Source organism: Palaemon carinicauda, chromosome 39, assembly GCF_036898095.1.
Source record: "Palaemon carinicauda isolate YSFRI2023 chromosome 39, ASM3689809v2, whole genome shotgun sequence".
Lineage (NCBI taxonomy): Eukaryota > Metazoa > Arthropoda > Malacostraca > Decapoda > Palaemonidae > Palaemon > Palaemon carinicauda.
In genome coordinates, this window is record NC_090763.1 from 20978526 (window position 1) to 21004778 (window position 26253).

The 26253-nt window shown below is 43.6% G+C and overlaps 1 protein-coding gene across 1 annotated transcript in view; it reads left to right on the forward strand.

Annotated features, from left to right (window-relative positions):
- LOC137631064 (GPI ethanolamine phosphate transferase 1-like) overlaps positions 1 to 26253 on the forward strand; it is a 135673-nt gene that overhangs the window by 370 nt on the left and 109050 nt on the right. The window contains exon 2 of the mRNA XM_068362667.1: positions 23500 to 23720. Within this exon, the coding sequence (XP_068218768.1) occupies positions 23500 to 23720 (221 nt within the window). The remainder of the gene's footprint in view (positions 1 to 23499; positions 23721 to 26253) is intronic.

The following is a 26253-nucleotide window of genomic DNA, read 5'->3' on the forward strand; positions in this document are numbered from 1 at the left end:
TCAACTATCCTAAACTTTCTCCCCCTAACCTAACCTACAAGACGTGTCCTTACCTACCTACCTAATGGGTGGCATTACCGGTATTTTTGTAGTGAATTACAGGGCAATGTAACCTAGGAAAAAAACTACTGTTTCTTATAGAAAAAAATACGCTCTCTTCAAAAATGACATTCGTTTCCGTCGCAAATGAATAGTTTCAGAAATATATATACATCTATATCCTACGATAATGGGGGACCCCCAGTGGGAACTCGGGGTTTTGGGTGGGGAAACGATATATAATTGTTTTCCTATAGTAAATAACGTGAATTAACCGAATTTGATGTTCATTTCAATCGGAAACAAACAGATCAACCAATTCGGATAACTTTGAGTTGCACGGTGTCACTTCTCTTACGAACGAACGATAACATTAGCAACGTTACCAATAATACACAGTGTTACCAACGTTGACGTATGGTACACAGAGTTACCAACGGCACGCTGACATTACTAAAGATAGTAATGATAGATATTTCCATATGTATTTTAAATAATTTCTCCATATAAGTTTTACTCAATATATAAAAAGTACAAAAAGGGGACAGAACCTATCAAACCCACCTAACCTAGCCTAGTAGTATGACAGGTCACAAAATAACATTTGATCTACATCGGACGTTGGCAGCACTGGTTACTGTATTTTTTCATGACACAATCTTTGTAACGGCGCCTCCAAAGTTTATCCAGATATACTGTTTTGTATTTTCCTCCGGTTATTATAATTTCAAGAAGGTAATGTATAGAGAAGAAAAGGCTTATTTTAAGTTTATATATCGATTCCCCAGTATGTTTTCCCCACCCAAAACCCCGAGTTCCCACTGGGGGTCCCCCATTATTGGAGGATATAGATGTATATATATTTCTGAAATTATTAATTTGCGACGGGAACGAGTGTCATTTTCGAAGAGAGCGTATTTTTTTTCTATAAGGAAAAGTAGTTGTTTTCCTAGGTTACATTGCCCTGTAATACACTACAATGAAACCTATCCCCGTACACTGCCGTATTCTAAGTTAATCGTAATAATACATAAAGGTGGCAGCTACCATACACATACCCCTATTATTAAATTTCGTAAGTTTGGTGGTGTACAGATGCTTGCCCCTAGACTGCTTGGACAGAGACTGGTACAACTATGGCGTGTATGTTGGCCAGAAGGAACAGTGCCCATCCCACTCATTTTTGTGGTAGGCTTAATAGTATGTAATGTGAATATGCTAAAGTATCTTAAATGGTAGTAACTATAGTTAATTTTTATTTAGTGAGGCAGATTTGCACCGACTCGCAGGGATGCCCATTTAGCTCGGAAATTTTCCTAATAGCTGATTGGTCTGAAGTATTTTTGTCCAAATACTTCCGACCAATCAGCGATCAGGAAACTTTTCCGAGCTAAAAGGACATCCCTGCGAGTCGGTGCAAATCTACCTCACTAAAAAAAATTGACTATAGTACCTTGCAAACTAGTTTATAGCTATCCATTCTCTGGTCACAAAGCATACATGGGTAGTTTGCAGCAGGCTGGGTCCATCATATTACTTTAGTAGTTAGGTTAACTTAGGACTTTTTACTTATTTTGGTAAATATATGATACTTTAACTACCAGTGAAACTGGAATTCGATACAAGAAATGGATGAGTTCTGGCTAGTTTGGTATTTTTCTTTATATATTTAATAGGGGCTGGGGCATGATAATTTACGTATCATTGTATTAGAATGTAAAGTATGTTTTTCACTCTTAAGTCCACACCCTTTGTCACGTCTGCAGAGGTCAACGGTGTGGTTTCAATAACTAGTGTAGTGAGTGTCGGGAGTGGTCTGCCTCCCAGTGGGAGAGGTTTGGGCAACGGCAGAAGAAGTCTAAGCTGGATATTTCTTCTTTGAAGGTTCCTTCGAAGGGGGAAAAACCCAAGGCTGCTTCTTCCATCTCCCGACCCTCCTCCGAAGCTCCTACTCGTTTGGTCTCTTCCAAGAAACTGTCGAGTAGTAGCGTAGACCCATTTAATTTTGGCCAACCCCGGTCCTTGAGAGATGGTGTTGCTTCCCCTAGCAAAGCTGCCCCACTTCGGCCCCTGGGTGAGGCCTTGTCTATGTCTTCTGTGTTACAGGTATGGTCGTCCTTGGGGCTTCCGGGTCCGCCCTCCAAGGACTCCTTGCTGCAGCACATCCTCCGGGCTGCAAGTGTGCAGTCGTCGTCGTCGACTTCGGAGGTAGATCCTCTTATGCTCGTCGACGTCGTGGTGTCATAGGTGTCTTCTGTGGTTTCTGCAGACTCTCCGGCAGTTGCTGCCAACTTAGTTTCCCCCGGTCCTGATCATCCTTCGAGGGAGAAACTTAGTCCTACGTCTGTCTCTCCCGCGAGTGTTTCTTCCCTTCGGGGGAGTTCACTCACAGAGACTCCTCTTCGGAGGACTGCTGCTGCTCATAGTCAGCTTGCTAATCCAACGGCCCCTAGAGGGCGTATCCGTCGCAGAGGTCGCCCTTCACCATCAGTGAAAAGGTGCCTCTTCGGCACTTCAACCTCATTCGCAGTCATCCCCCGCAGAGGAGTCAACGCTTGTCGTCTCTTGGCCCTCAACCTTCCCCTGTTCCGGGACCTTCTCCTGACGACGCTACTAGTAGTCCTCGAACTTCGGTCCTGGACCCTTCTGTAGATCGTTCGCGATCTCCATCGGTGGATGTTCGCCCTTCCAAAGGGCACATTCCTGTTCCTGTACTACCTGCCAGCTGACCTGCCGTCCTATCATCGCCATTCCTGTTCCCTGTACAGCCTCCTAAGGGCCTACCTAAGCGTGCAGCCGGGTGCCAACGCTCTTCAGCTCGCCAACTCCCTGCAGTACACCAGCGCTCACCAACATCTCGTCAGCGCTCTACAACACTTAAGCGCGTGTCTTCACCTGCTCGCCCTCAGCGCCTTCCAGCGCGCCAAGGATCACCGAAAATTCTGCGCGAGCTGGAATCCCAGTACGCGTGCAACTTCGGTCTCCTACTCGCCAACACACTCCTATACGACAGCTACAACCTGCGCGCCAGCACTCTCCTACATGCCAACGATCTCCTGCACGCCAGTGCTCTCCTACGCGCCAACACTTCTGCACGCACGCCATCACTTGCCCGCCTGCGCGTCAGATCTTCCCTATATGCTCGCCCGCGCGCCAACACACTCCCACTTGCGCTTGCCAGCTCTCTCCTACGCGCCAGCGCTCTCCTGCTCAGATCTTGCTCGCGCGAGTGTTAGACCATCAAGGCCAGCTCTTCCTGCATCTTCCTTTGGATACTCTCCCACCTCACCTTTGCCGAGGGAGTCGCGTGAGGAAAGGACCTCCTCCCTTCCACCTTCGGAGGAAGCCTCCTCGCACACGGAGAGTTCCCCACCACCAGTGGAAATCAGGAGGGACACGACATCTTAGCCTTCGATGCTGGAGTACTACCTCCATCCTCGGAAGGAGCCCAAAGACTCCAAGACTCTGTCAGAGTCCTCTTCTAGGACTACCAAGTGTACAGAGACAGCCAGTCACTCGAGGGATGTCCGCGACCCACCCTGGGAAGAGCTCTCGGGGATGGAAGAAGACTTCACTGCAAGTTCAATGTCGGAAGTAGAGCAAAAAGAGTCAGAACATGCACTCTGGCAGATTTTGACTCTCATAAGGGTTCTCAGTGGGTTTACCGACCCAGAGACACCCCCATGGGAGGGCAAGGACATGGTCTTAGACCGTGTCTTTGGCCCCCAGAAACCTTCAAAGACCAGTGCATCCCTGCCCTAGTCTCAAGGGCTGAAGGATGCCAGGGCTAAGATTGCCCTACAGCTCACCAAATATGCCTCCTCCCATCGTTCTGGCTCTACCAATAAGCTTCTCCCACCTCCTTGTGTACAACAGAGGAGGTATTTTGAGATTCTGGAGGAGCCTCGTCCAGCTCTTCCTCTCCACCACTTGTTGGAAGAGCACACCAAGGGAATCTCTCTAGAGAGACTCCAATCGACAGGTCTCTTTCTCGGCAACCGAGATCATTAACCAGGAGAAGGTCACGAAGTATGTCATGCAAGCTACTTCATGGCTTAATGTCTGGTTAGGGACCTTGGGAATCCTGGTACGGACTGAGGATTTCTCCAAGGAACGTACCAGGAAAGCAATGGAGACTTTCCTGTTCTGAGGCACTCGCACGATTGAGTTTCTCGCCCACGAAGTTTTGAACTTGTGGGCGAATACCATCCTTAAATGTCGGGACGCTGTGTTGAGAGGTTCCATCAACAAGTCCCTAATGCCGAGATTGCTGGGCTCAGGTATTCCTCTCTAGAGGGAGCCCTTCTATTCGAGCCCAAGGACGTGGAACATGCCACTGAGAGATGAAAGAAGTCCTATCAGGACTCCCTCCTCTATAGGCCTTTAACTTCCAAGCCCTATAAACCACCAGCTCCTCAGTAGTCCCGTCCAGCCAAGACCACGACGACCAAGACAGCAGCGAAGACGACGGTATCTAAGAAGCCCTTTCCTGTCCTTGGCAAATATCCTAGAGGGAGCAGCCGAGGCCACAAACGCTAGGATAGGCACTCCCCCTGCTAGTCCACCAGTAGGGGGATGCCTACAAAGTTGCTCGGACAGGTGGAAGCAACTCGGGGCCAAACCCTGGACAATCTCTGTGATTTGTCTAGGATATCGCGTCCCGTTCATAACATCTCTCCCTCCCCTGACCAGGAATCCAGTGTCTATAGACTCCTTTGCCATGGGATCAGAAGGGGCTGGCCCTTCGGGCAGAAACCTAAACCCTGTTAAAGAAGGGCGCTCTCCAGGAGGTTCTCGATGGGTCCACAGGTTTCTTCAGTTGACTCTTTCTTGTAAGAAAGGCATCTGGAGGCTGGAGACCAGTCATTGACCTCTCAGCTCTGAACAAGTTTGTCAAACAAACTCCTTTCAGCATGAAGACGGCAGACACCGTCAGACTAGCGATAAGACCACAGGACTTCATGTGCATACTGGTCCTAAAGGACGTGTACTTCCAGATCCCAATCCATCCGTCTTCAAGGAAGTACTTGAGATTCAACCTAGACAACAGGAAATACCAGTTCAAGGTGCTGTGCTTCGGTCTTTCCGCAGCATTTCAAGTTTTCACCAAAGTGTTTGCCCTAGTGTCATCTTGGGCACACAGGATTGGCATCCGTCTCCTTCGTTATCTGGACGACTGGCTAATCCTAGCAGACTCTGTGTCAACCCTTCTTCAACAGCGAGACAAACTTCTGAGGCTTTGCCAAGATCTGGGGATCGTGGTAAATCTTGAGAAGTCCTTCCTGCTTCCTACGCAGAGTCTGGTATACCTAGGCATGATAATAGACACCAATCTCCACAAAGCCTTCCCATCAGACGACAGAATAGGTAGGCTGAGGAAGCTCGCAAGACCCTTTCTCAGACGAGAAGAACTTCGAGCCCAGACATGGTTACGTCTCCTCTCACCTTTCATCATTGGCCTGTCTAGTTCCCAACGGCCACCTCAGGATGAGATCTCTCCATTGGCGACTCAAGTCCCGGTGGAATCAGACTCTTGATTCCCCGGACAACCCTATCCCCATGGGATCAGCGGAATAGACGGACCTCGAGTGGTGGGTGGCAGACAAGAATCTACGAAAGGGAGTGGATCTTCTCGTCCTCCCCCCGGATCAGACGCTTCAAAAAAAGGGTGGGGGCTCACGTGCTGCACCATATGACCTCAGGCCTCTCGTCAGAGTCAGAAGAGTACCTCCACATAAATCTCCTAGAGATGAAGGCAGTCTTTCTGGCCCTTCAACAGTTCCTACAGCTCCTGGTGGGCCACTCAGTGGTAGTGATGAGCGACAACACCACAGTAGTGGCTTACATCAACAAGCAAGGAGGTAATTTTTCGCAGCCCCTATCCCATCTAGCAGTAGAGATACTGAGATGGGTCGAGATCCACGCGATACTACTATCGGCATGCTTCATTCCCGGCAAGAGGAATGTGCTCGCCGGCAACTTGAGCAGAGCATCTCAGATAGTGATTACCGAGTGGTCTTTGGATCATTTAGTAGCCAACAAAGTCCTGACTTTGTGGGGTTCTCCGACAGTGGACCTCTTCACAATGGCCCTGAACTTCAGGCTCCCGTTATACTGTTCCCCAGTCCCAGACCCCAAGGTTCTTTGGCAAGATGCATTTCAACAACGGTGGGACAACATCAACGTTTACGCCTTTCCCCTTTTCTGTCTGATGAGGAGGGTACTCAACAAGGCCAGAACATCGGTCAACCTTTCAATGTCTCTCATAGCTCCGCTATGTCATCACGCAGAATGGTTTCCGGACCATCTGCAACTCCTGACGGAGCCTCCAAGAGAACTCCCTCCACGACACGATCTACTCAAACAGCCACATGCCAACGTATTCCACAAAGCCTTAGCTTCGTTACGACTTCATGCCTGGAGACTATCCAGCATCTCCTCTCCCAGAGAGCATTTTCGCAACAAGTTGCAATCAGGATGTCTGGACACCTGCGAAAGTCATGAGCAGCAGTCTACCAGGCAAAGTGGAAGGTCTTCTGTGGTTGGTGTCGTGGAAGGGGTATCTCTACTCTCTATGCCACTGTTTTAGCAATAGCGCAGTTCCTCGTATATTTGCGGGAAGAAATGCGCCTGTTAGTCTCAGCGGTAAAAGGTTATCGCTCAGCGTTAAGCTTAGACTTTAGACTGAACGGAATGGACATTTCTTCATTGCTAGAACTTTCCTTACTCATACGGAGTTTTGAACTTACCTGTCCTCAGTTTGAAGTGAAACCTCCCCCATGGAACGTGGTTCGAGATCTCAGGTCTCTTAAGAGACCTTCCTATGAACCATTACGCCAGGCAACAGATCGCCATCTAACTTGGAAGACGGTATTCCTGCTAGCTTTGGCTTCGGCCAAGCGAGTCAGCGAACCTCATGGTCGCTCATACGACATCGCCTATTCAAGGAGATGGGGGGAGGTAGCGTTTAGCTTTGTCCCTGAGTTTATTGCTAAGAATCAGAACCCAGGAGTAGCGGATCCATGATTCAACTCCTTCCGGATTTCAAGTCTTCGTTCTGTAACAGATGACCTGATCATCTCTTACTCTGCCCAGTGAGGAGTTTTAGGCTGTACCTTAAAAGAACAGCCGCAGCCCGTCCTCGTGTACCTGCACTCTTTGTCAGCACAGGAAGGACCAAGAGGAGGGTCACCAAGAACACTATCTCAGCATGGATTCACAAGGTCATAGATCATGCACTCAATCCAGACCCTCCTCCTTCACGTCGCCCCAGAGCTCACAATATCAGGGGCGTAGCTTCGTCCCTGGTATTCAAGAGGAACTTGTTAGTGATGCAGGTTCTTCAGGCTCAGGTGTGGAAATGACAAACTACATTCACATCCCACTACCTGCAAGACGTGACCCACAGGAGACTCAATACGTTTTCTATCGGTCCTGTGGTGGCTGCACAACAGCTGGTATAATACCTCAAGCTCCTTATTGGACAAGTAGTAGAAGGATGAGGGCACTGTTACCTGGTTTAACTGGCTCTTATTCTTTTCCTCATCCTCCCCTCTCTTGGGGAAAGCAGCATCCTGGGTTCTCTGCACAAGCTGACCTCAAACCATTGCAGATAAACCATGCTCCCTTGTGTACCTAGTAGTAAAGTAATACTGTTGCGTCCCCATACCTTGGCGAGGTGGTATTAGGAAACTCTTGGTTACAACAGTTTTTCCTACTAAGGACTCGGAATAACTTTACCTGGACGATCACACTTCTATATATCTCAACACACACTTTGCGTAGTCCGCTGACCTTTCGTAGCAAGGTTTCAGTGAGGCGCAGGGACCCCTTATTTTTGAGTACTAACATACTCAGATAAGGAGCCCTCAGGTAAAGCCAAAAAGCCAGATTGGCAGTGACGTCCACCCTGCCTAATGGGTGAGTTACCCCTAAGTAAATAGCATAGGTTTGTATTCCAGTTATGGAACAAATGACAAATTCGTAGATAATTTTTTTTTTCATAACAATACAAACCTTAGCTATTTATACAAACTTGCCCGCCAGCCCTATCCCCCTTGAAGTCCTACCTCCAAGCAAAGTGAGCTAAATCACCGGTGTGTGAGTGGGAGCGGTAGCAAACTACCCCCTACCTCTACTAACTAGCGGTATGGGTAGTTAACCCTCGCTAAATTTTAATGGCTCGTCATTTCAGCTACGCGGAAAGTAATACCTTTAAATAAATAGCTAAGATTTGTATCGTTAGGAAAAATAAAGATTATCTACAAATTTGTCATTTTTCTTACCTGTAATCCAAATTCATACTAATGCTCCATTTGGGTTTTTAACGTATTGTAAGATTGAGAGCCGTGATGGAATTAAAGATACATTATAATTTGAATGTAAATGTGTGGAAGACTACCAAAATATAACCGTAAAAATTTATTATCATTAGTAGTTCTTGTTTTATTTTTTGTATTATAAACTTTTTGTATAAATGTTTAAGAATTAGTGTTTTTAGGGTGTCTGGAATGAATTAATCATATTTAATTCACTCTTATAGGAAAAATTTATTAAGTGTTCGAAAAAATTAGTGATGTCCGTTTGGAACAAATCAAGTTTGAACTCTCGGGTACCACTGTACATGAATTAATTTTTTGTCATTAAATTAATTTTGATTATTGATTGGTAATCCATGATTATGAAAAATAATCTTACTTCGTAAGGTAGCATATGAAGGTCCAATCTGTGCATCTATTTGATTACCTTTTTGCTAAAGTTTCTGGTAGTACAGTATGTGTAAGAAATGCAATACTGTCAATGGACCAAGGTTGCATGCATATGTTGCCTTGTACTGTATAGTATGATTTATTTTTACCTCAAATCATTATGCATGCTATAGTAATTTAGTTTTAGGACATCAGTATAAGTATATCTCTCAAAGTATTTTTCCACCAAGCTATCATATTCAATGATTTACGGTGATAATGCTGGCCTACTGGTGACTAAAGCAATACACAAACTTCAGATTTGCAGTGGATATTATGCCGTAAAGTCTTTGTATCTGAAACTAGAAGAGATGTAATATTTGGTAAATGTAACTGGTTCCATTATATTTAATTAAAGAATTCTTTTACTTTAAAAGTCTGGTTTGCAGGAAAGAAAATCCACATTCCTCTAAACAAGTTTAGTGTAGCATATTAGTACATGTATACTGTTAGCTTTTACTTGAAGTTTTTCTATTAGATTTCTTAATAAAGTTTTGTTCCGTAACTGGAATACAAACCTACACTATTTATTGGGGGTTATTACTTTTAGCAAAGCTGGAAGGACGAGCCATTAAAATTTAGCAAGGGTTAACTACCCATTCCACTAGTTAGGGGGGTAGGGGAGTAGCTTGCTACCGCTTCTGCTCACACACTGGTGATTTAGCTCACTTTGCTTTTGGTTCGGATGGTGCACGGTCGTTGCCGTTCTTCATCCTTCTATTTGGACTGCCATTTAATGCTTTTGTTTGTGCTTTTTCTTACTCTAGTGTGTGTGTGTGTGGTGACTTCTACGACCATGCTTTCTTGCCCTGGACTCGAAGGTCGGCCCTGGGGAACCTTCATGTCGGCCTTGGACACCGATTGCTACACCCTTTGTTGCACCTGCAGAGGTCAACGGTGTGATAGTGGTAACAGGTGTAGTGAGTGTCGGGAGTGGTCTGCCTCCCAGTGGGAAAGGTTTGGGTGACGGCTGAAAAAGAAGTCAAAGCTTGATATTTCTCCTTCGAAGGCTTTTTCGAAAGGGGGAAAACCCAAGACCTCTTCTTTCGCTTCCTGACCTTCCTCCGAAGGGTAGTGGTGTAGACTCATTAATTTACAGGCAACCCCGGTCCTCGAGAAATGGTGATGTTTCCCCTAGCGAAGCGGCCCCACCTCTCCCCCCGGGTGAGACCTTGTCTCTGTCTTCCCCCGTGTATCGACGTGGTGGTGTCTGAGGCGTCTTCTGTGGCCGCTGCTGATGCCCCTGCACCTTCAGACACTCCAAATGTTGCTGCTGACTTTGTTCCCCCTCTTCCAGCTCATCCTTCGAGGGGGGTACTTAGTCTTTCTTCGGTCTCTCCTGCGAGTGTTTCTCCTCCTTAGGGGAGTTCACTCATGGAGAGACTTCTGCAGAGGACTGCTGCTTTTAAAGGTCAGCTTGCAGATCCACTGGCCCCCAGAGGGCATCTTCGACAGATAGCTCTCCCTTCCCTTCGCCTTAGGGGTGGGCCTTCACCATCGGTGAAAAGGCGGCTCTTCCTCGCAGCCGTCTCCCGCAGAGGAGCTTTCGCTTCAGTCGTCTTCCAGCTCTCGACCTTCACCTGTTCCTGGGCCTGCTCCTGACAATGCTACAATTAGTCCTCAGACTTCGGTCATGGACTCATCTGTGGATCGTTCGCGAACCCCGTTAGTGAATGTTAACCCTTTTAAAGAGCACATCATGGTTCCAGTTCAACCTTCACGCCGAGCTGCTGACCTGCCTTCACCGTTCATGTCACCGATTCATCATCTGCCTGTTCGTGCTGCACCTTCTAAGTGTTTAGCTGTGTGCTAACGCTTGCCAGCCCCCTCTAGTGCACCAGCGCTCACCCGCATCTCGTCAGCGCCCTCCAGCACACCAACGCTTCCCGTGGCGTTAGCGCTCTGCAGCGCTTCAGCGCCCTTCGGTGCCTCAGCACTTACCTACTAGCGCTACAGCACTCGCCAACTTGTTTGCACTCTCCTACGCGTCAATGCGCTCACGCGCAGTGTCGTTCTCCTGCGTGCCAGCGCTGTCCTGTGCTTTAACACTGTCTGGTTTGCTAGCGCTCACATGCGTGCCGGCACCCACCTTCTCGCCTGCACTCACCTGCAAACTCTCAGTTTCCTGTGCAGCATCGTACTGCGTGCCATCACTCCTGCACGCAAGCGCTCTCTGGCTTATCAGCGCTCTCCTACGCAATTGCGCAAACCATCTAAACAGGTTCTACAGGCTCAAATATGCAAGGAACGTCACAATAAAGACTGTGACTGGTCGCCATCGCCTCACTCCCCTCCCCGCAAACGTATTACAGCGCAATCAACGGGGAAAGGGAAAGGCTCCACAGAAGGGTTCACGATCCCGAAGGTTCGTCTTACAAATGCAGACCCACCACCAACATCGGTTGAGACTCCTCACAGGGGACCTTCGGTCCCTTTCTTTTCAGGGGATCTGTCCGACAGTGCGTCTTTCAGCAAACAGCCCTGGTTCGGTGCCATTGTCAGAACAGTGGTGCAATCCTTCGGGCCTGCCATGTCATCATGCTCATCTCTAACCTCCCTTCCATCGGCACCAGAAAACCTACCATGAGGAACCTTGGCTTCTTCTCCCCTGAAGAGGAAGAGGAGTCTCAGACGCGATCACATCCCCTAGAGTGAAGCTTAACTCCTGTTAGGCCTTCAAGTCTCTCCCGCGAGACACTCTCCTAACTCACCTCTAGCGAGGGAGTCGCGTGATGTCCGAACTTCCTCCCTTCCACCTTTGGAGGAAGTTTCTCTTCGCACGGAGAGTTCTCCACCACCGATGGAAGTCAGGAGGGACAATCCTGTTCGGCCTTCAATGCTTTAGTCCTACCTCCTTCCTCGGAATGAATCTAAGGACTCCAAGACTCTTCCGAAATCCTCTTCAAGGACCTCCAGGCCTACAGGAGCCACTACTCACTCTAGGGATGCCTGCGACCCACTCCGATAGGAGCTCTCGGGGGGTGGAAGAAGGAGACTTCGCTGCTAGTCCCACATTGGAGGGGGAGCAGAAAGTCAGAACCTGCATTCTGGCAGGTTCTGACTCTAATTAGGGTAATCAACGGGTTTTCGGACCCGGAGGTACCCCCACAAGAGGGCAAAGGCTCAGTCTCAGACCGTGTCTTCGGCACTCAGAAGCCCTCTAAGACCAGTGCAGCCTTGCCCTGGTTTCAAGGGCTAAATAGTGCCCGGGCTAAATCGCCCAACAGCTCTCCAAGCTCTCCTCCTCCCAACGTTCCGGCTCTACCTCCAAACTTTTCCTACCTCTTCACGTCCAACAGAGGGTGTATTTTGAGATCTTGAACGAGCCACGTCCAGCTCTTCCTCTCCATCACACTCTGGAAGTACTCACCAAGGGAGTCTCACTAGAGAGGCTCTCTGGCCGTTATGTCTCGTTCTTGGCAGCAGAGATCCTCAACCAGGAGAAGGTCACTAAGTGTGCCATGCAGGCTACTTCATGGCCTCATCTTTGGTTGGGGACCCTGGGAATCCTGGTGCGAACCAAGGATTTCTCAAAGGAACACACCGGGAAAGCGATGGAAACTTTATGCCTCTCAGGCACACGCACCATCGAGTTTCTCACCCATCAAGTCTTGAACTTATGGGCAAACACCATCCTGAAATTTCGAGATGCGGTGTCTGAGATATTCCACCAGCAGGTCCCAAATGCCAAGATTGCTAGGCTCAGGAACTTCTCTTTAATGGGGACCTCTCTGTTTCAGCAAAAGGACGTGGAACACGCTGCTGAGAGATGGAGGAAGTCCCATCAGGACTCCCTCCTCCATAGGGCTTTGACATCCAAGCCCTATAAACCACCAGCTCCTCAGCAGTCCCATCCAACAAAGATCGTGACGAACAAGGCAACAGCGAAGACATCAGTGTTTAAAAAGCCCTTTCTGAATAAAGACAGGAAAGGCACTAAGTCTTTCAGGGGAGGAAAATTTCCCAGAGGTAGCTACCGAGGACGCAAACGCCAGGAAAGACATACCCCCCGCTTATCCACCAGTGGGGGGATGCCTACAAAGTTGCTGGGACAGGTGGAAGTAACTCGGGGCCGAGCTCTGGACAATCTCCGTGATTCGTTCAGGGTATCGCTTCCCGTTCACAACATCTCTCCCTTCCCTGATCAGGAATCCAGTGTCAATAGACTCCTTTGCAATGGGACCAGCAAAGGGGCTAGCCCTCTGGGCAGAAGTCCAGACCCTGTTGAAGAAGGGCGCTCTCCAAGATGTCCTCGACGAGTTTTCAAGCTTCTTCAGTTGACTCTTTCTTGTGAAAAAGGTGTCTGGAGGCTGAAGGCATGTCATCGACCTCTCAGCTCTGAACAAGTTTGTCCAGCAAACTCTGTTCAGATGGCGACGGCAGACACAGTCAGACAAGCAGCAAGACCATGGGACTTCATGTGCACACTGGACCTAAAGGACGCATGCTTCCAGATCCCAATCCATCCGTCTTCAAGGAAGTACTTGAGATTCAGCCTAGACACCAGGAAATACCATTTCAAGGTGCTGTGCTTCAGTCTTTCCACAGCACCTCAAGTCTTCACTAGAGTGTTCACCCTAGTATCATCTTGGGGGCACAGGATTGGCATCCGTCCGTCTCTTCCGTTATCCGGATGACTGGCTATTCCTAGCGGACTAGGTGGCAACCCTTCTTCAACACCTAGACAAACTTCTGAGACTTTGGCAAGATCTGGGGATCATGGTAAACCTCGAGAAGTCCGCTCTGCTTCCTACGCAGAGACTGGTATACTTAGGCATGATTATAGACACCAATCTCCACAAAGCCTTCCCATCAGACGATAGGATAATGAGGCAAGACCTTTCTCACATGAGAAGAATTTCCAGCCCAGACGTGGCTACGTCTTCTTGAACATCTTTCATATCTGGCCCGTCTAGTTCCCAATGGTCGCCTCAGGATTCGATCTCTCCAGTTGCGACAAGTCCCGATGGAATCAGGCCATCGACTCCCCGGACTTCTTGACCCCATGGGATCAGCGGAACAGATGGACCTTGAATGGTGGGTGTCAGATGAGAACCTATGAAAGGGAGTAGATTATCTCATCCTCCCCCCAGATTTGATGCTTTCGTCAGAAGCTTCAAAAAAAAAAAAAAGGGGCGGGGGGCGTTGCCATGTGCTGCACCACACGACCACAGGCCTTTGGTCAGGGTCAGAAGAGTACTTCCACATAAATCTCCTAGAGATGAAGGCAGTCTTTCTGGCCCTTCAACAGTTCCACCAGTTCCTGGCAGGCCCCAGCGGTGGTGATGAGCAACAACACCCCAGTAGTGCGCTTACACCAACAAACAAGGAGGTACCTTTTCGCAGCCTCTATCCCATCTAGCAGTAAAGATACTGAGATGGGCCAAGATTCACTCGATACCACTATTGGCATGCTTCATTCCGGGCAAGCGGAATGTGCTCGCCGTCAACCTGAGCAGAGCATCTCAGTTAGTGAGTACCTTGTGGTCTTTGGATCATCTAGTATTCTAGGCCGTGGGGCATGCTGACAAAAGATGCCTAAATAATGAGTTTGATTGACCCTCCTCGCAACTACCAGAAAAAACTTGTTCCAATGTAATTTTGGGGTGCTCTTTCCAAAAATGCAATGTTCTCCTCTGTAAAGTTGCACATTAACCCACTACAGGCGAAATACATTAACCTATGAAATTCACATTTTCTCCATTGGGAGGAATGTTTTTTTCACAATTTCTGTCCATGGTTTACCAAAAAGGATATCTTAAAAGAAAGACTATGATATTAAGATAAGTATACAATTATATAGACATTTTATTTTTTTACAAATTACATAATATAGTTTTTTAAAATGAGTCTTCTTCTCTATCAGGGAATATGCCTAATGCTGATACAGTTTCCGTTTGTGCTAGATAAAAAGTGTTTTTTTCATTTAAAGTAACTTTTTGTAAAAGACATTTTTCTAAAAATCAAAATTGTTAGTAATGTCAGTTTCAGTCCATGCTCATGCTCAACCTCATGCTAAAAATTGTGCCTGATTATAATCATTTTCAACTTACTCATAGCTCGCCTTCCTCGTTAATGTCATCATCAGAGTCGGTGTCTCGTATCAGGCTATCTTCATCAGTTGATGTATTCTCACAGTTTGTGCAGTGGCACAAATCTGAACATTTCAGGTTGTTTGCACGGCAAGAACAGTTCCCTTGATTACATCCTGATTTCCGGCAGGAACAAGAAATACTTTTCAGAATTGACTCCGGTGCAATTGGAAAAGAGTTCCACACTATTTTCAAACAGTTCTGTTCCATTTTCCATCCATTTCCCACAGGATTTAGAGCTTCCATATTTGTCTGAAGACAACGTCTATGTATTGCAGCTTGGTAGTTGGCCCGTTTAATGTGATTCTCCAATGAGTCAAGATTTGGTGGCAGTGCAGTGTCTGTCCTGTAACAAAAGTGGAATCTCTTGTACCTCGCTTCATTCACAGAAACAGGACTTTTATAGATATTTTTGACTAAGGAAAATTCCTTATATTAAGTTTCCTATTTTTATTTTAAGTTGCATTAATTTTCCATTTTTTTTTTCAAAATGTTTTGAAAGCATACTTTAGGAAAGACTTTCATTTTAATATATTCTTAATAATGCACTATTAAGAGTTGGAAGACCCAGGCCTACATGGCTGAGGAATATGAAGCGTGAAGTAGATGATGAATGGAGGAGTATTGATTTAAAAGCTCGAGACAAGAGACGACTGGCGAAATCTAACCGAGGCCCTTTGCGTCTATAGGCGTAGGAGGAGGAGATGATGATGATGATGAATACTGCTATACTTCTCTATCAATAAAGAATACGAACTGAAGCTGGTCCCAAGCCCGGAGAGACTTGGAAAGACCTTTGAAGACTTTGAAGTAATAAACATTACTTTGTGGTACGTAGAACACTATACCAATTTGCTAGTAGCAAATAAAGTGTCTCAGATATTACCTAGTGACTCACTGGTGCTCATACCAGACTCCCAAAGTCTGATGTTACATATTGAAGTTGATTTTTGGGATGCAATTGGAAGCCCGTGCTCATGAGCCCAAAATTCTTGCAAGAGCCCGTGTCAAAAGCATCTGTTTTTTTTACTGATGGTTGTGGTGGCCAATGAGGTAACATCCCTGACTGATAAACACCAGATTCGGGTATCGTGACCTTTGCTGCTGTAATGCCAATAAATTAATTCAAGCATTATGCAAGTGATTCACTATTATAATTTTATTTTATAAAACATGTGACCTTGAAATTGTTTTTAGCTACTGAGGCAAACAGCCTCACACAAATACACACTATCTACCTATCTATCTATCTATCTATATATATATATATATATATATATATATATATATATATATATATATATATATATCTATATATATATATATATATATATATATATATATATATATATATATATATATATATATATATATGCAATATTGATCAACAAAACTGAGTTACGAACCTTTTTAACCAACACTACAGCAAAATACCAGGAACGGAAAAGAATTTGATGTCTTGAGTTGAGATAATGTTGAGTTATGATGATGTAAAGTGGAATTGTACCTTTTAAAACACGCTATCTTCCGCATCTGAGAGAAATATGTCAACCGCGCATTAGAGATGTGGCAAGAGCGCGAGATTCCGTTTCTAATGCTCTTATTGGATAAGAACCTGTGCAGAGCCATCTAGTGGCAAGAAATTGAACTAAATCCTGTTGAATATTAGGAGGCTAATAATTAGTAATTACTAATTAATGTTATTTTTGGAGAACATTGTATTTTTTTGTAGCTAAGAACATACTGAATAACATATAAAAAAATTGGATAGTTGCAGGGTGGGTCAAAGAAAAGTGAACAATATTGCTGTATGCCCCATGGCCTATCCAACAAAGTATTGACTTTGTGGGGTTCTCCGACCGTGGATGTCTTCACAATGGCCATGAACTTCAGGGTCCCGTTGAACTGCTCCCCAGTCCCAGACTCCAAGGTTCTCTGGCAAGAGGTATTCCAACAACAGTGGGACATCATCGACGTTTACGCCTTTCTCCTGTTCTGTCAGAGAAGGGTACTCAGCAAGGCCAGAACATCAGTCAACCTCCCAATGACTCATAGCTCCGCTATGGCATATTGCCAAATGGTAGCCGGAGCTTCTGCACCTCCTGACGTAGTCTCCAAGAGAACTCCCTACATGACACGATCTACTTGAACAACCACATGCCAACATCTTCCACAAAGCTGTAATGAAGTCACGCCTGCAGACTATCCAGAATCTCCTCACTCAGAGAGGATTTTCGCAACAAGTTGCGAGGAGGATATCTGGATACCTGCAGAAACCATGAGCAGCAGTCTATCAGCCAAAGTGGAAGGTCTTCTTTGGTTGGTGTCATGGAAAGGGTGTCTCTCTTCTCAATACCACAATTCCAGCAATAGCAGAGTTCCTCATGTATTTGCGTGAAGAAATATGCTTTTCAGTCTCGGCGGTTAAAGGCTATCGCTCAGCCTTAAGGCTAGCCCTGAGACGCAACGGGATGGATATTTCCTCATCGCTAGAACTTTCCTTGCTCATACGGAGTTACGAACTTATCTGTTCTCAGTCTGAAGCGAGACCTCCCCTATGAACCATTACTCCAGGCAACAGATTGCTACCTCACTTGTAAGACGTTGTTCCTACTAGATTTAGCTTCGGTCAAGCGAGTTAGTGAACTTGTAACGTTCGGCTTCGTCCCTGAGTTTGTAGCCAAAACTTAGAATCCTGGAGTAGCGGCTCTCTGATTCGACTCCTTCCGGATTTCGAGTCTCCGCTCTGTAATTGATGACCCTGATTATCTCTTACTCTGCCCAGTGAGGAGTTTAAGGTTGTACCTCAAGAGAACAGCTGCAGCCCGTCCCCGTGTGTCTGCACTTTTCGTCAGCACAGGGAGGAACAAGAGGAGGGTCACTAAGAATTCCATCTCTGCCTGGATTTGCAAGGTTATAGACCATGCCCTGAATCTGGATCCTCCTCCTTCACATCGACCCAGAGCCCACGATGTCAGGGGCGTAGCTACATCCCTGGCCTTCAAAAGAAACTTCTTGGTGATGCAGGTTCTACAGGCTGTGGTGTGGAAACGTTAAAACATGTTCACAGCCCACTACCTACAAGATGTGACCCACAGGAGGCTCGATATGTTTTCTATCGGCCCTGTGGTGGTTGCACAACAGCTAATATAATACCTCAAGCTCCTTATTTTACAAGTAGCAGAAGGTTGAGGGCACTTACCCAGTTTTAGTCTGCGTGAATGGTTTGGCTGGCTTTTATTCTTTTCTTCATCCTCCCCTCTTTTGAGGAAAGCGCAGCATCCTGGGTTCTCTGCATAAGCTGACCTCAGACCACTACAGGTAAACCATGCTCCCTTGTGTTCCTAGTATTAAGCTAATACTGTTGCGTCCCCCATACCCTTGCGAGATGGTACAGTACAGTATTAGGAAAGTCCTGGTTACAACAGTTTTCCTACAATAGACTCGGAATAACTTTTACCTGGACAGTCACACTTTTGAACATCTCGACACAAAGCTTGCGCAGGCTGCGGATCTTGCGTAGCAAGATTTAGCGAGGTGCTGGGACTCCTTATTTTTGGTACACACCTATTCAAAATAAGGAGCCCCCGGGTAAAACCAAAAGTTAGTTTGGTAGGGATGTCCACCCTCCTAATGGGTAAGTCACCCTAATTAATAGCGTAGGTTTGTATTGCAGTTACGGAACAAATGACATTCGGATATAATTTGTATTTTTGAGCTTGGCCATGTCGTCCTAATGGAAGGTTCCTTTAGGTAGCTTTCTAAGGGATATTTGCTACAGTGATAATCGCAGAGAATTAACCATAGGTCTCCAGAATTCTAATTTACTACAGTAATAATCCCAGAGAATTAACCATAGGTTTCCAGAATTCTAATTTGCTACAGTGATAATCTCAGAGAATTAACCATAGGTCTCCAGAATTCTAATATGCTACAGTGATAATCTCAGAGAATTAACCATAGGTCTCCAGAATTCTAATTTGCTACAGTGATAATCCCAGAGAATTAACCATAGGTCTCCAGAATTCTAATTTGCTACAGTGATAATCCCAGAGAATTAACCATAGGTCTCCAGAATTCTAACTCCTGGCACTAGTACAGTATCCTTAATATAGCTTTAAGGATATCACATAATATCAGGGGACGTATTTTTTGATACGACACATAGCAATCTTCACTTTGAATAGATTTAACTCTTTGAGGGGGGAAGAGTGGGGAACGAAAGGGGAGCCGTTATCAAGGTATCTGGTGGACCTCCTCTCAGTACTACTACGGCCCATCATTCCTTTAATCTGTAGCATTTAAGCTAAGTGCACTCCCACGCTATTCCTGGTGTTTGTTACGGATTTTTGGAATATTATCATGCAATCTTCAGCATCTTGGAATATTATCATGCAATCTTCAGCATCTTCATCCTCTGGGAAGTTGAGTATTTAATCTTTCCTGTGTATAATTTTAAGGCTCCCTTCTCACAGTTAAATTTGTATGATTTAAGAGTGTTTGGTTGAGCGTAGCCGACACCGGAGGCGGCCATTTTAAGACCGCTGTCGCTCATCATAAATCCATTTTATTTAGTCAGTAATGCGACACTCCCGGTATTTAGCTATAAAAATTTTTTTCTAGCTAGTTAGGCGAATTATACTAGTGAAGATATTGCATACTATTTGATTATTCCTCTTCCGATATGTAACTTTACTTTTCGTATACGCCGGGGACCCCGGTGGTACCAACCTTGGCCGCGGCCCCCACCGGAGTTAGGTTAGCCTAACTCGTTATGTATACGTTAGTAAAGTAATTCCCATTGTTTAACCTCACCATATCGTTCCTTATTAATTTGGATTGGGACATATATCCCCTAGAATTTATGGATAAGGTTCGATATTTTTAAATATGTAACTTCCCTGGTAGTTACATATATATAGCTTAAATCCCGCGTTTCGTTGCGCGCACAGCAGAAATTCAAATTTCGCGGCAATCGCCGCCATGACATTAGATGGTCATACATGAACGCCATCTCTCATAGGTTACCAGAACTATTCCCAGCCTTCCTCAGAAATTCCCTGCCGTTGGTCGAGTCAACACCTAGGAAATGCTTTTTGCTGATATCTTACTTTATTCTACAATTTGGTGATCTACCTTTTGTGTGATTATTGTTAATGGCGTTCGCTGCCTTTTCAACTATCGAAGATATTGGATTTTCCTTTTCATTCAAAATAAGATAGTTTTTTGTTGGTCCAACTTGGACAGTTTAATTTAACTTGATTTTCAAGATGGCTCCTCTGTTGTTAAACTTTGTGTGTAGGGCTAGACCGGCTTTCAAGCTGCTCTTGATTCCCACACAGTTGTAGCAGAGGGCATGTGTGTATTTGTTTTCTTTTCTATGTTCGTAAGATTGAAATGGATAGGATCAAGGATTTTTTTTCTCCCCTTACTTCATTTACTAACGAACAATTAAAGTTATAATGGAAGGAAAAACATTTAAACATAAAACAATAACGTCACAATTATATGACGTAAACTCTTAGGCAAGATCTGAATGCCTTGAAGGAAATCAGTCCGCCATCGTGATGACGTCACAATCCTGTGACGTAATCTACTTAGCCTGACTTGCAAATATGTGAATTATTTTCTTTTCTTGCAAGAAATGTTTAAATTATTAACTTACTAAGCATAACTATTTTAATTTTTATAATATAGGGAAATATATTAATTTTAAATATATGTTTGGCCTATTAGTATATTTCCTTTGTTAATTTTCGATTTATATAGAGATTTCACAAGCGTAAAGTTAATTTACGTTACGTTGTACTCTTGACGATCGTTATCGTTTCACAATACCCGTATCATTATTTAATATTTCGATTTTGAGAATACTAATATTAATCATATACAGTAACCTATTTGTATTTTCTTTCTAGCCCTTGGCGAAAGAGTATAATCTCTCGCAACGGGAAGGTCTATTAAGATCTAATGTGAAATAGTTAAAAGTGCTAGTGTTCAGTGTCCCGTAAAATGATGCAGCTAAATCTATTCGGGGTGAAGATTGCTGTGTCGTATCAAAAAATACGTCCCCTGATATGTGAGATCCTTGAAGCTATATTAAGGATACTCGCGCCAGGAGTTAGAATTATGGAGACCTATGGTTAATTCTCTGGGAGTATCACTGTAGAAAATATCCCTTAGAAAGCTACCTAAAGGAACCTTCCATCAGGACGACATGGCTATCTCACCCAAAAATCCATTTTTTTCCTAACAATACAAAACTTCAGCTATTCATACAAACTGACCCACCAGCCTTATCCCTCTTGAAGTCCTACCTCCAAGCCAAGTAAGTTAAATCACTGGTGTGTGAGTGGGAGCGGAATGGGTAGTAAACCCTCGCTAAATTTTAATGGCTCGTTCTTTCAGCTTAGCTAAAAGTAATAACCCCTAATGAATAGCTAAAGGTTTGTATTGTTAGGAAAAATACAAATTATCTCCGAATTCGTCATATTAAGTCATTTATATTTTAAAATGAATTCCTCAAGTTAGATTTGTAACTGAGTGAAGTTTTCATTATTTACAAATTTTCAATGTTAATGAAAAGGCTTCCACTGTATATACCAGAAGAAATTATTCATATCTTGCATGGTAATACATTACAGCTTTCTATTTATTATTGAATACCTACCTTTTAGATAATAGCTTTCAGTTCATGAAAGGATTTTGGTGTAGCCTTAGATACAGTTTTTTGTTGTTGTGTACATAAGAGTTCTCAACCATTTTTTAATACAAGGAGACAAAAATTAATTCAAAATGTATATTGTATTTTAAATATACTCTTTATGTAGCTGGTCTAGTATAGAGTAAATTTTTTATTCATATTCATTTGTGTATTTAAGAGATGTATAGCCAGCTCGTAAGGTGAGTTCCTCTCATGTAGGTTTAAGTAATTGTATGTAATTACATAAGACTTTCGTCGTTCATTCAATTGTATTTCTCATTTAAGTCAGTGTATGTAAATTTACGGTATTTTTAAGAATTAACTTTTTCATTTCACGTATTTTGTCACAAACTCTTATGTAATATCGTTTTAGGTATGCTGTATCACACACGAGGTAATAATATGAGGTATTACATCATGTTTACGAAAGATTACACAATTCTTATATTTTCCACGTGGTTAGAAAGTACTGTACATGAAATTTCTAGAAATAGATTTACTCTTTTTTTTTAATGTTTTGAGAGGTTGGTGGGTGGAGTTAGCTGAGAGAGAGTATCCGCGCTGTGTGTTGGTATTCGTCTGCTACTTGATTAGTTGGCAACTTTGGTGCCGCTAGGCCTTGCCCCTAAGCCACGAGAATAATCTATTTAGAATTATTTAGAAGTTTTAAGTCAATATATATGTGCCCCTAGTAAATCGTAAGGAGAAGAAGAGATCCAGCCTATCCCTTTGAAAGAGCCAAAGTTCATCCGCCCTCGCCTCTCAAGTGCATCAAGTGTGTGGGCACTCAAACATGATTAACGATTTTTATCCAACATTTATCGTGTGTAGTGTGTTCAAGCGTTGATAAATCCATTGAATGGGATTTCAAGTGCATTGTGTTAATGAAAGTATTTGTATAACATGAATTTTTGTAACTGATCCTGCGAGATTTAGGTTAAAAAGTGAAGTGTATTTATTTTGGGCTTAACTGTTCAGTTACCTCATGTGAGCCAAAACATGTAAGTTATATTTATGTAAATTTCATTTAGTATTTAATCATTAGACTGGTAAAGTGTTAACTGTTTTTATTGATTATCAAAATTAAATATTTTTATAAATTAATTTCCTGTGAAACAAGTGATAGTATAATTTTCATAGTGAAATATTTTCTTGTCTTAGTCTAAGGATTTTTTCAGATTTAATATTTCGAGTAATTTAATTTTGTGATAATTCTTTTTGCATAAGTGTTGTAACTTTTTATAGAATATATTTAAACATTTCTTAACAGTACAGTACTTGCTCATAATACCTGTTTAAGAATCAAAGTAAGAGGATGTTTTAATAATTCAAGTAATATAATCACCCAATTTTGTTTTGAGTGTATGTAAGAGACCTTTGGAAATTCAGTGTTTTTATATATTGCCGTCTGGGAGTTGCATAATTTTCTCAGAGCTCGGGTATTAATTTTCAAGTATAACAGATTTATGTTAAAATAAACAGGTAAATTTGGAACTAGGGAGATTATGTAATTTGCCAGCCGTAATAATACAAATGGTTGTCTTACTGTTATTCACCAAACCAATTACTGTACAGTACTGCTTAAGGAATCTAAAGTAATGATTAGTAATGTTTTGTGGGGTAGTATTTTAATAATATTGTGCCGTAATATGAGTGTTGTTGTCTTTCCGATGTAAGGATTATTTATGATTGTATTGGTCCTATAGATAAGAGTTGCATTAGCACTGCACAGCTTACATTGTAGATTTCTCAGAATTGCATGTACAGTACCTAGTTCATCATGAAAATCCTTACAAATTCCAAGTTCATGTATTTTTCCTGTATTAGGATAAACTTAAATCTTTTCCATATTGCAGATATTTGTTTTTAATTGCTTGTATATACAATGATGTTCCCTCTAATGCTACCCTTTTTTCAGATCTATTATTGAAGAGCAAGGTACATGGGGGGTTTCTCACACCAGAGTCCCAACAGAATCTAGGCCAGGGCATGTGGCTATCATTGCTGGCTTTTACGAAGATCCAAGTGCAATAGCAAGAGGGTGGAAGGAAAACCCTGTGGAGTTTGATTCAGTTCTCAATGAGAGCCGTCATGCATGGTGTTGGGGAAGTCCTGACATTTTACCAATGTTTGCTGCAGGTGATTTTTATTTTTCTTTGTCTTGAGAAAGCTCAGAGAAATGTCAATGTAATTGTTGACTGGTTTCTGTTATTTATGAATGTACTATGTGTAATACCATGAAAGTGTGAGTGGTATGATTTCTGTAGAGTAATAATATAATGGAGTTTAAAATTTTAACAAAGTTATTTTATGAAAAAGAAATTGCTTGTTTTGCAAAGAACACATTGCTGCTAGTAATTCTATGTCTTTTATCAAAATAGAATCTCCTATACTTTATTCAACTTTGAAATGAACAACAGGCTTCAGGCATCACTACGCATTTGTGGTACAGATTCTGAGGTATCATGCAGCCGTTGTGTGAACCACCGTGATTCCCAGTGGTCCACCAAGTTTCTCAGTTTGAGATTTTCCTTCATTCATTCCATTTTCTTTTATTTTGTGAATTTTTGAGCAACAAGATTAACTTTTATTCTAATCCTGTAATCTTAGTGAATTACTATGTCTTTAACCAATGATTAACACTCAAGTATCAGTATAATATAGGTCCTCTCATTAACCTTCATAGAAAAAAAGAACTTGGAAGCACATTCATACTTTGATGGGTAGCGTATCTTGTTGTGAAATATGATATTTTAATTATAAAATAAATTTTTGAATATACTTACCCGGTGAATATATAGCTGCAACTCTGTTGCTCGACAGACAAAAACTGTACAAAAAAACTCGCCAGCGATCGCTATACAGGTTGCGGGTGTGCCCATCAGCGCCATCTGTCGGCCAGATACCAAGCTCCATGTAAACAAAGACTCAATTTTCTCCTCGTCCCACTGCGTCTCTATTGGGGAGGAAGGGAGGGTCATTTAATTTATATATTCACCGGGTAAGTATATTCAAAAATTTATTTTATAATTAAAATATCATTTTTAAATATTTAACTTAGCCGGTGAATATATAGCTGATTCACACCCAGGATGGTGGGTAGAGACCAGTATAATATGTTTACATTTTATGAGCTAAGAGTTTTTATTTCATTTTAGAAGTTATCAAAATAACAAAAACAAAATAAATAGGTACCTGGTAAGGAAGTCGACTTGAACGATTACTCTGCCTTATAAGTACGTCTTCCTTACGGAGCCTCGCGATCCTCTTAGGATGCTGATAGACCCCTAGGAGCTGAAGTATCAAGGGCTGCAACCCATACAACAGGACCTCATCAAACCCCTAATCTGGGCGCTCTCAAGAAATGACTTTGACCACCCGCCAAATCAACCAGGATGTGAAAGGCTTCTTAGCCTTCCGGACAACCCATAAAAACAACATTAAAAACATTTCAAGAGACAGATTAAAAGGATATGGAATTAGGGAATTGTAGTGGTTGAGCCCTCACCCACTACTGCACTCGCTGCTACGAATGGTCCCAGTGTGTAGCAGTTCTCGTAAAGAGATTGGACATCTTTTAGATAAAAAGACGCGAACACTGACTTGCTTCTCCAATAGGTTGCGTCCATTATACTTCGCAGAGATCTATTTTGCTTAAAGGCCACGGAAGTTGCTACAGCTCTAACTTCGTGCGTCTTAACCTTAAGCAAAGCTCGGTTTTCATCACTCAGATGCGAATGAGCTTCTCGTATTAATAATCTGATAAAGTATGATAAAGCATTCTTTGACATAGGCAAAGATGGTTTCTTAACTGAACACCATAAAGCTTCAGATTGGCCTCGTAAAGGTTTGGTACGCTTTAAATAGAACTTAAGAGCTCTAACAGGGCATAAGACTCTTTCTAGTTCATTGCCTACGATCTCCGATAAGCTGGGAATATCGAAAGATTTAGGCCAAGGCCGAGAAGGCAGCTCATTTTTGGCTAGAAAACCAAGTTGCAGCGAACAGGTGGCTTTTTCTGACGAAAATCCGATGTTCTTGCTGAAGGCATGAATCTCACTGACTCTTTTAGCCGAGGCTAAGCATACCAGGAAAAGAGTCTTTAGAGTGAGATCTTTCAGGGAGGCTGATTGTAACGGCTCAAACCTGTCTGACATGAGGAATCTTAGCACCACGTCTAAATTCCATCCAGGGGTAGCCAAACGACGCTCCTTGGTGGTCTCAAAAGACTTAAGGAGGTCTTGAAGATCTTTATTGTTGGAAAGATATCAGCCTCTATGCCGGAAGACTGATGCCAACATGCTTCTGTAGCCCTTGATAGTGGGAGCTGAAAGGGATCGTCCTTTTCTCAGGTATAAGAGAAAATCAGCTATTTGAGCTACAGAGGTACTGGTCGAGGATACAGAAACTGACTTGCACCAGTCTCGGAAGACTTCCCACTTCGACTGGTAGACTCTAATGGTGGACGCTCTCCTTGCTCTAGCAATCGCACTGGCTGCCTCCTTCGAAAAGCCTCTAGCTCTCGAGAGTCTTTCGATAGTCTGAAGGCAGTCAGACGAAGAGCGAGGAGGCTTTGGTGTAACTTCTTTACGTGAGGCTGATGTAGAAGGTCCACCCTTAGAGGAAGACTTCTGGGAACGTCTACTAGCCATCGAAGTACCTCGGTGAACCA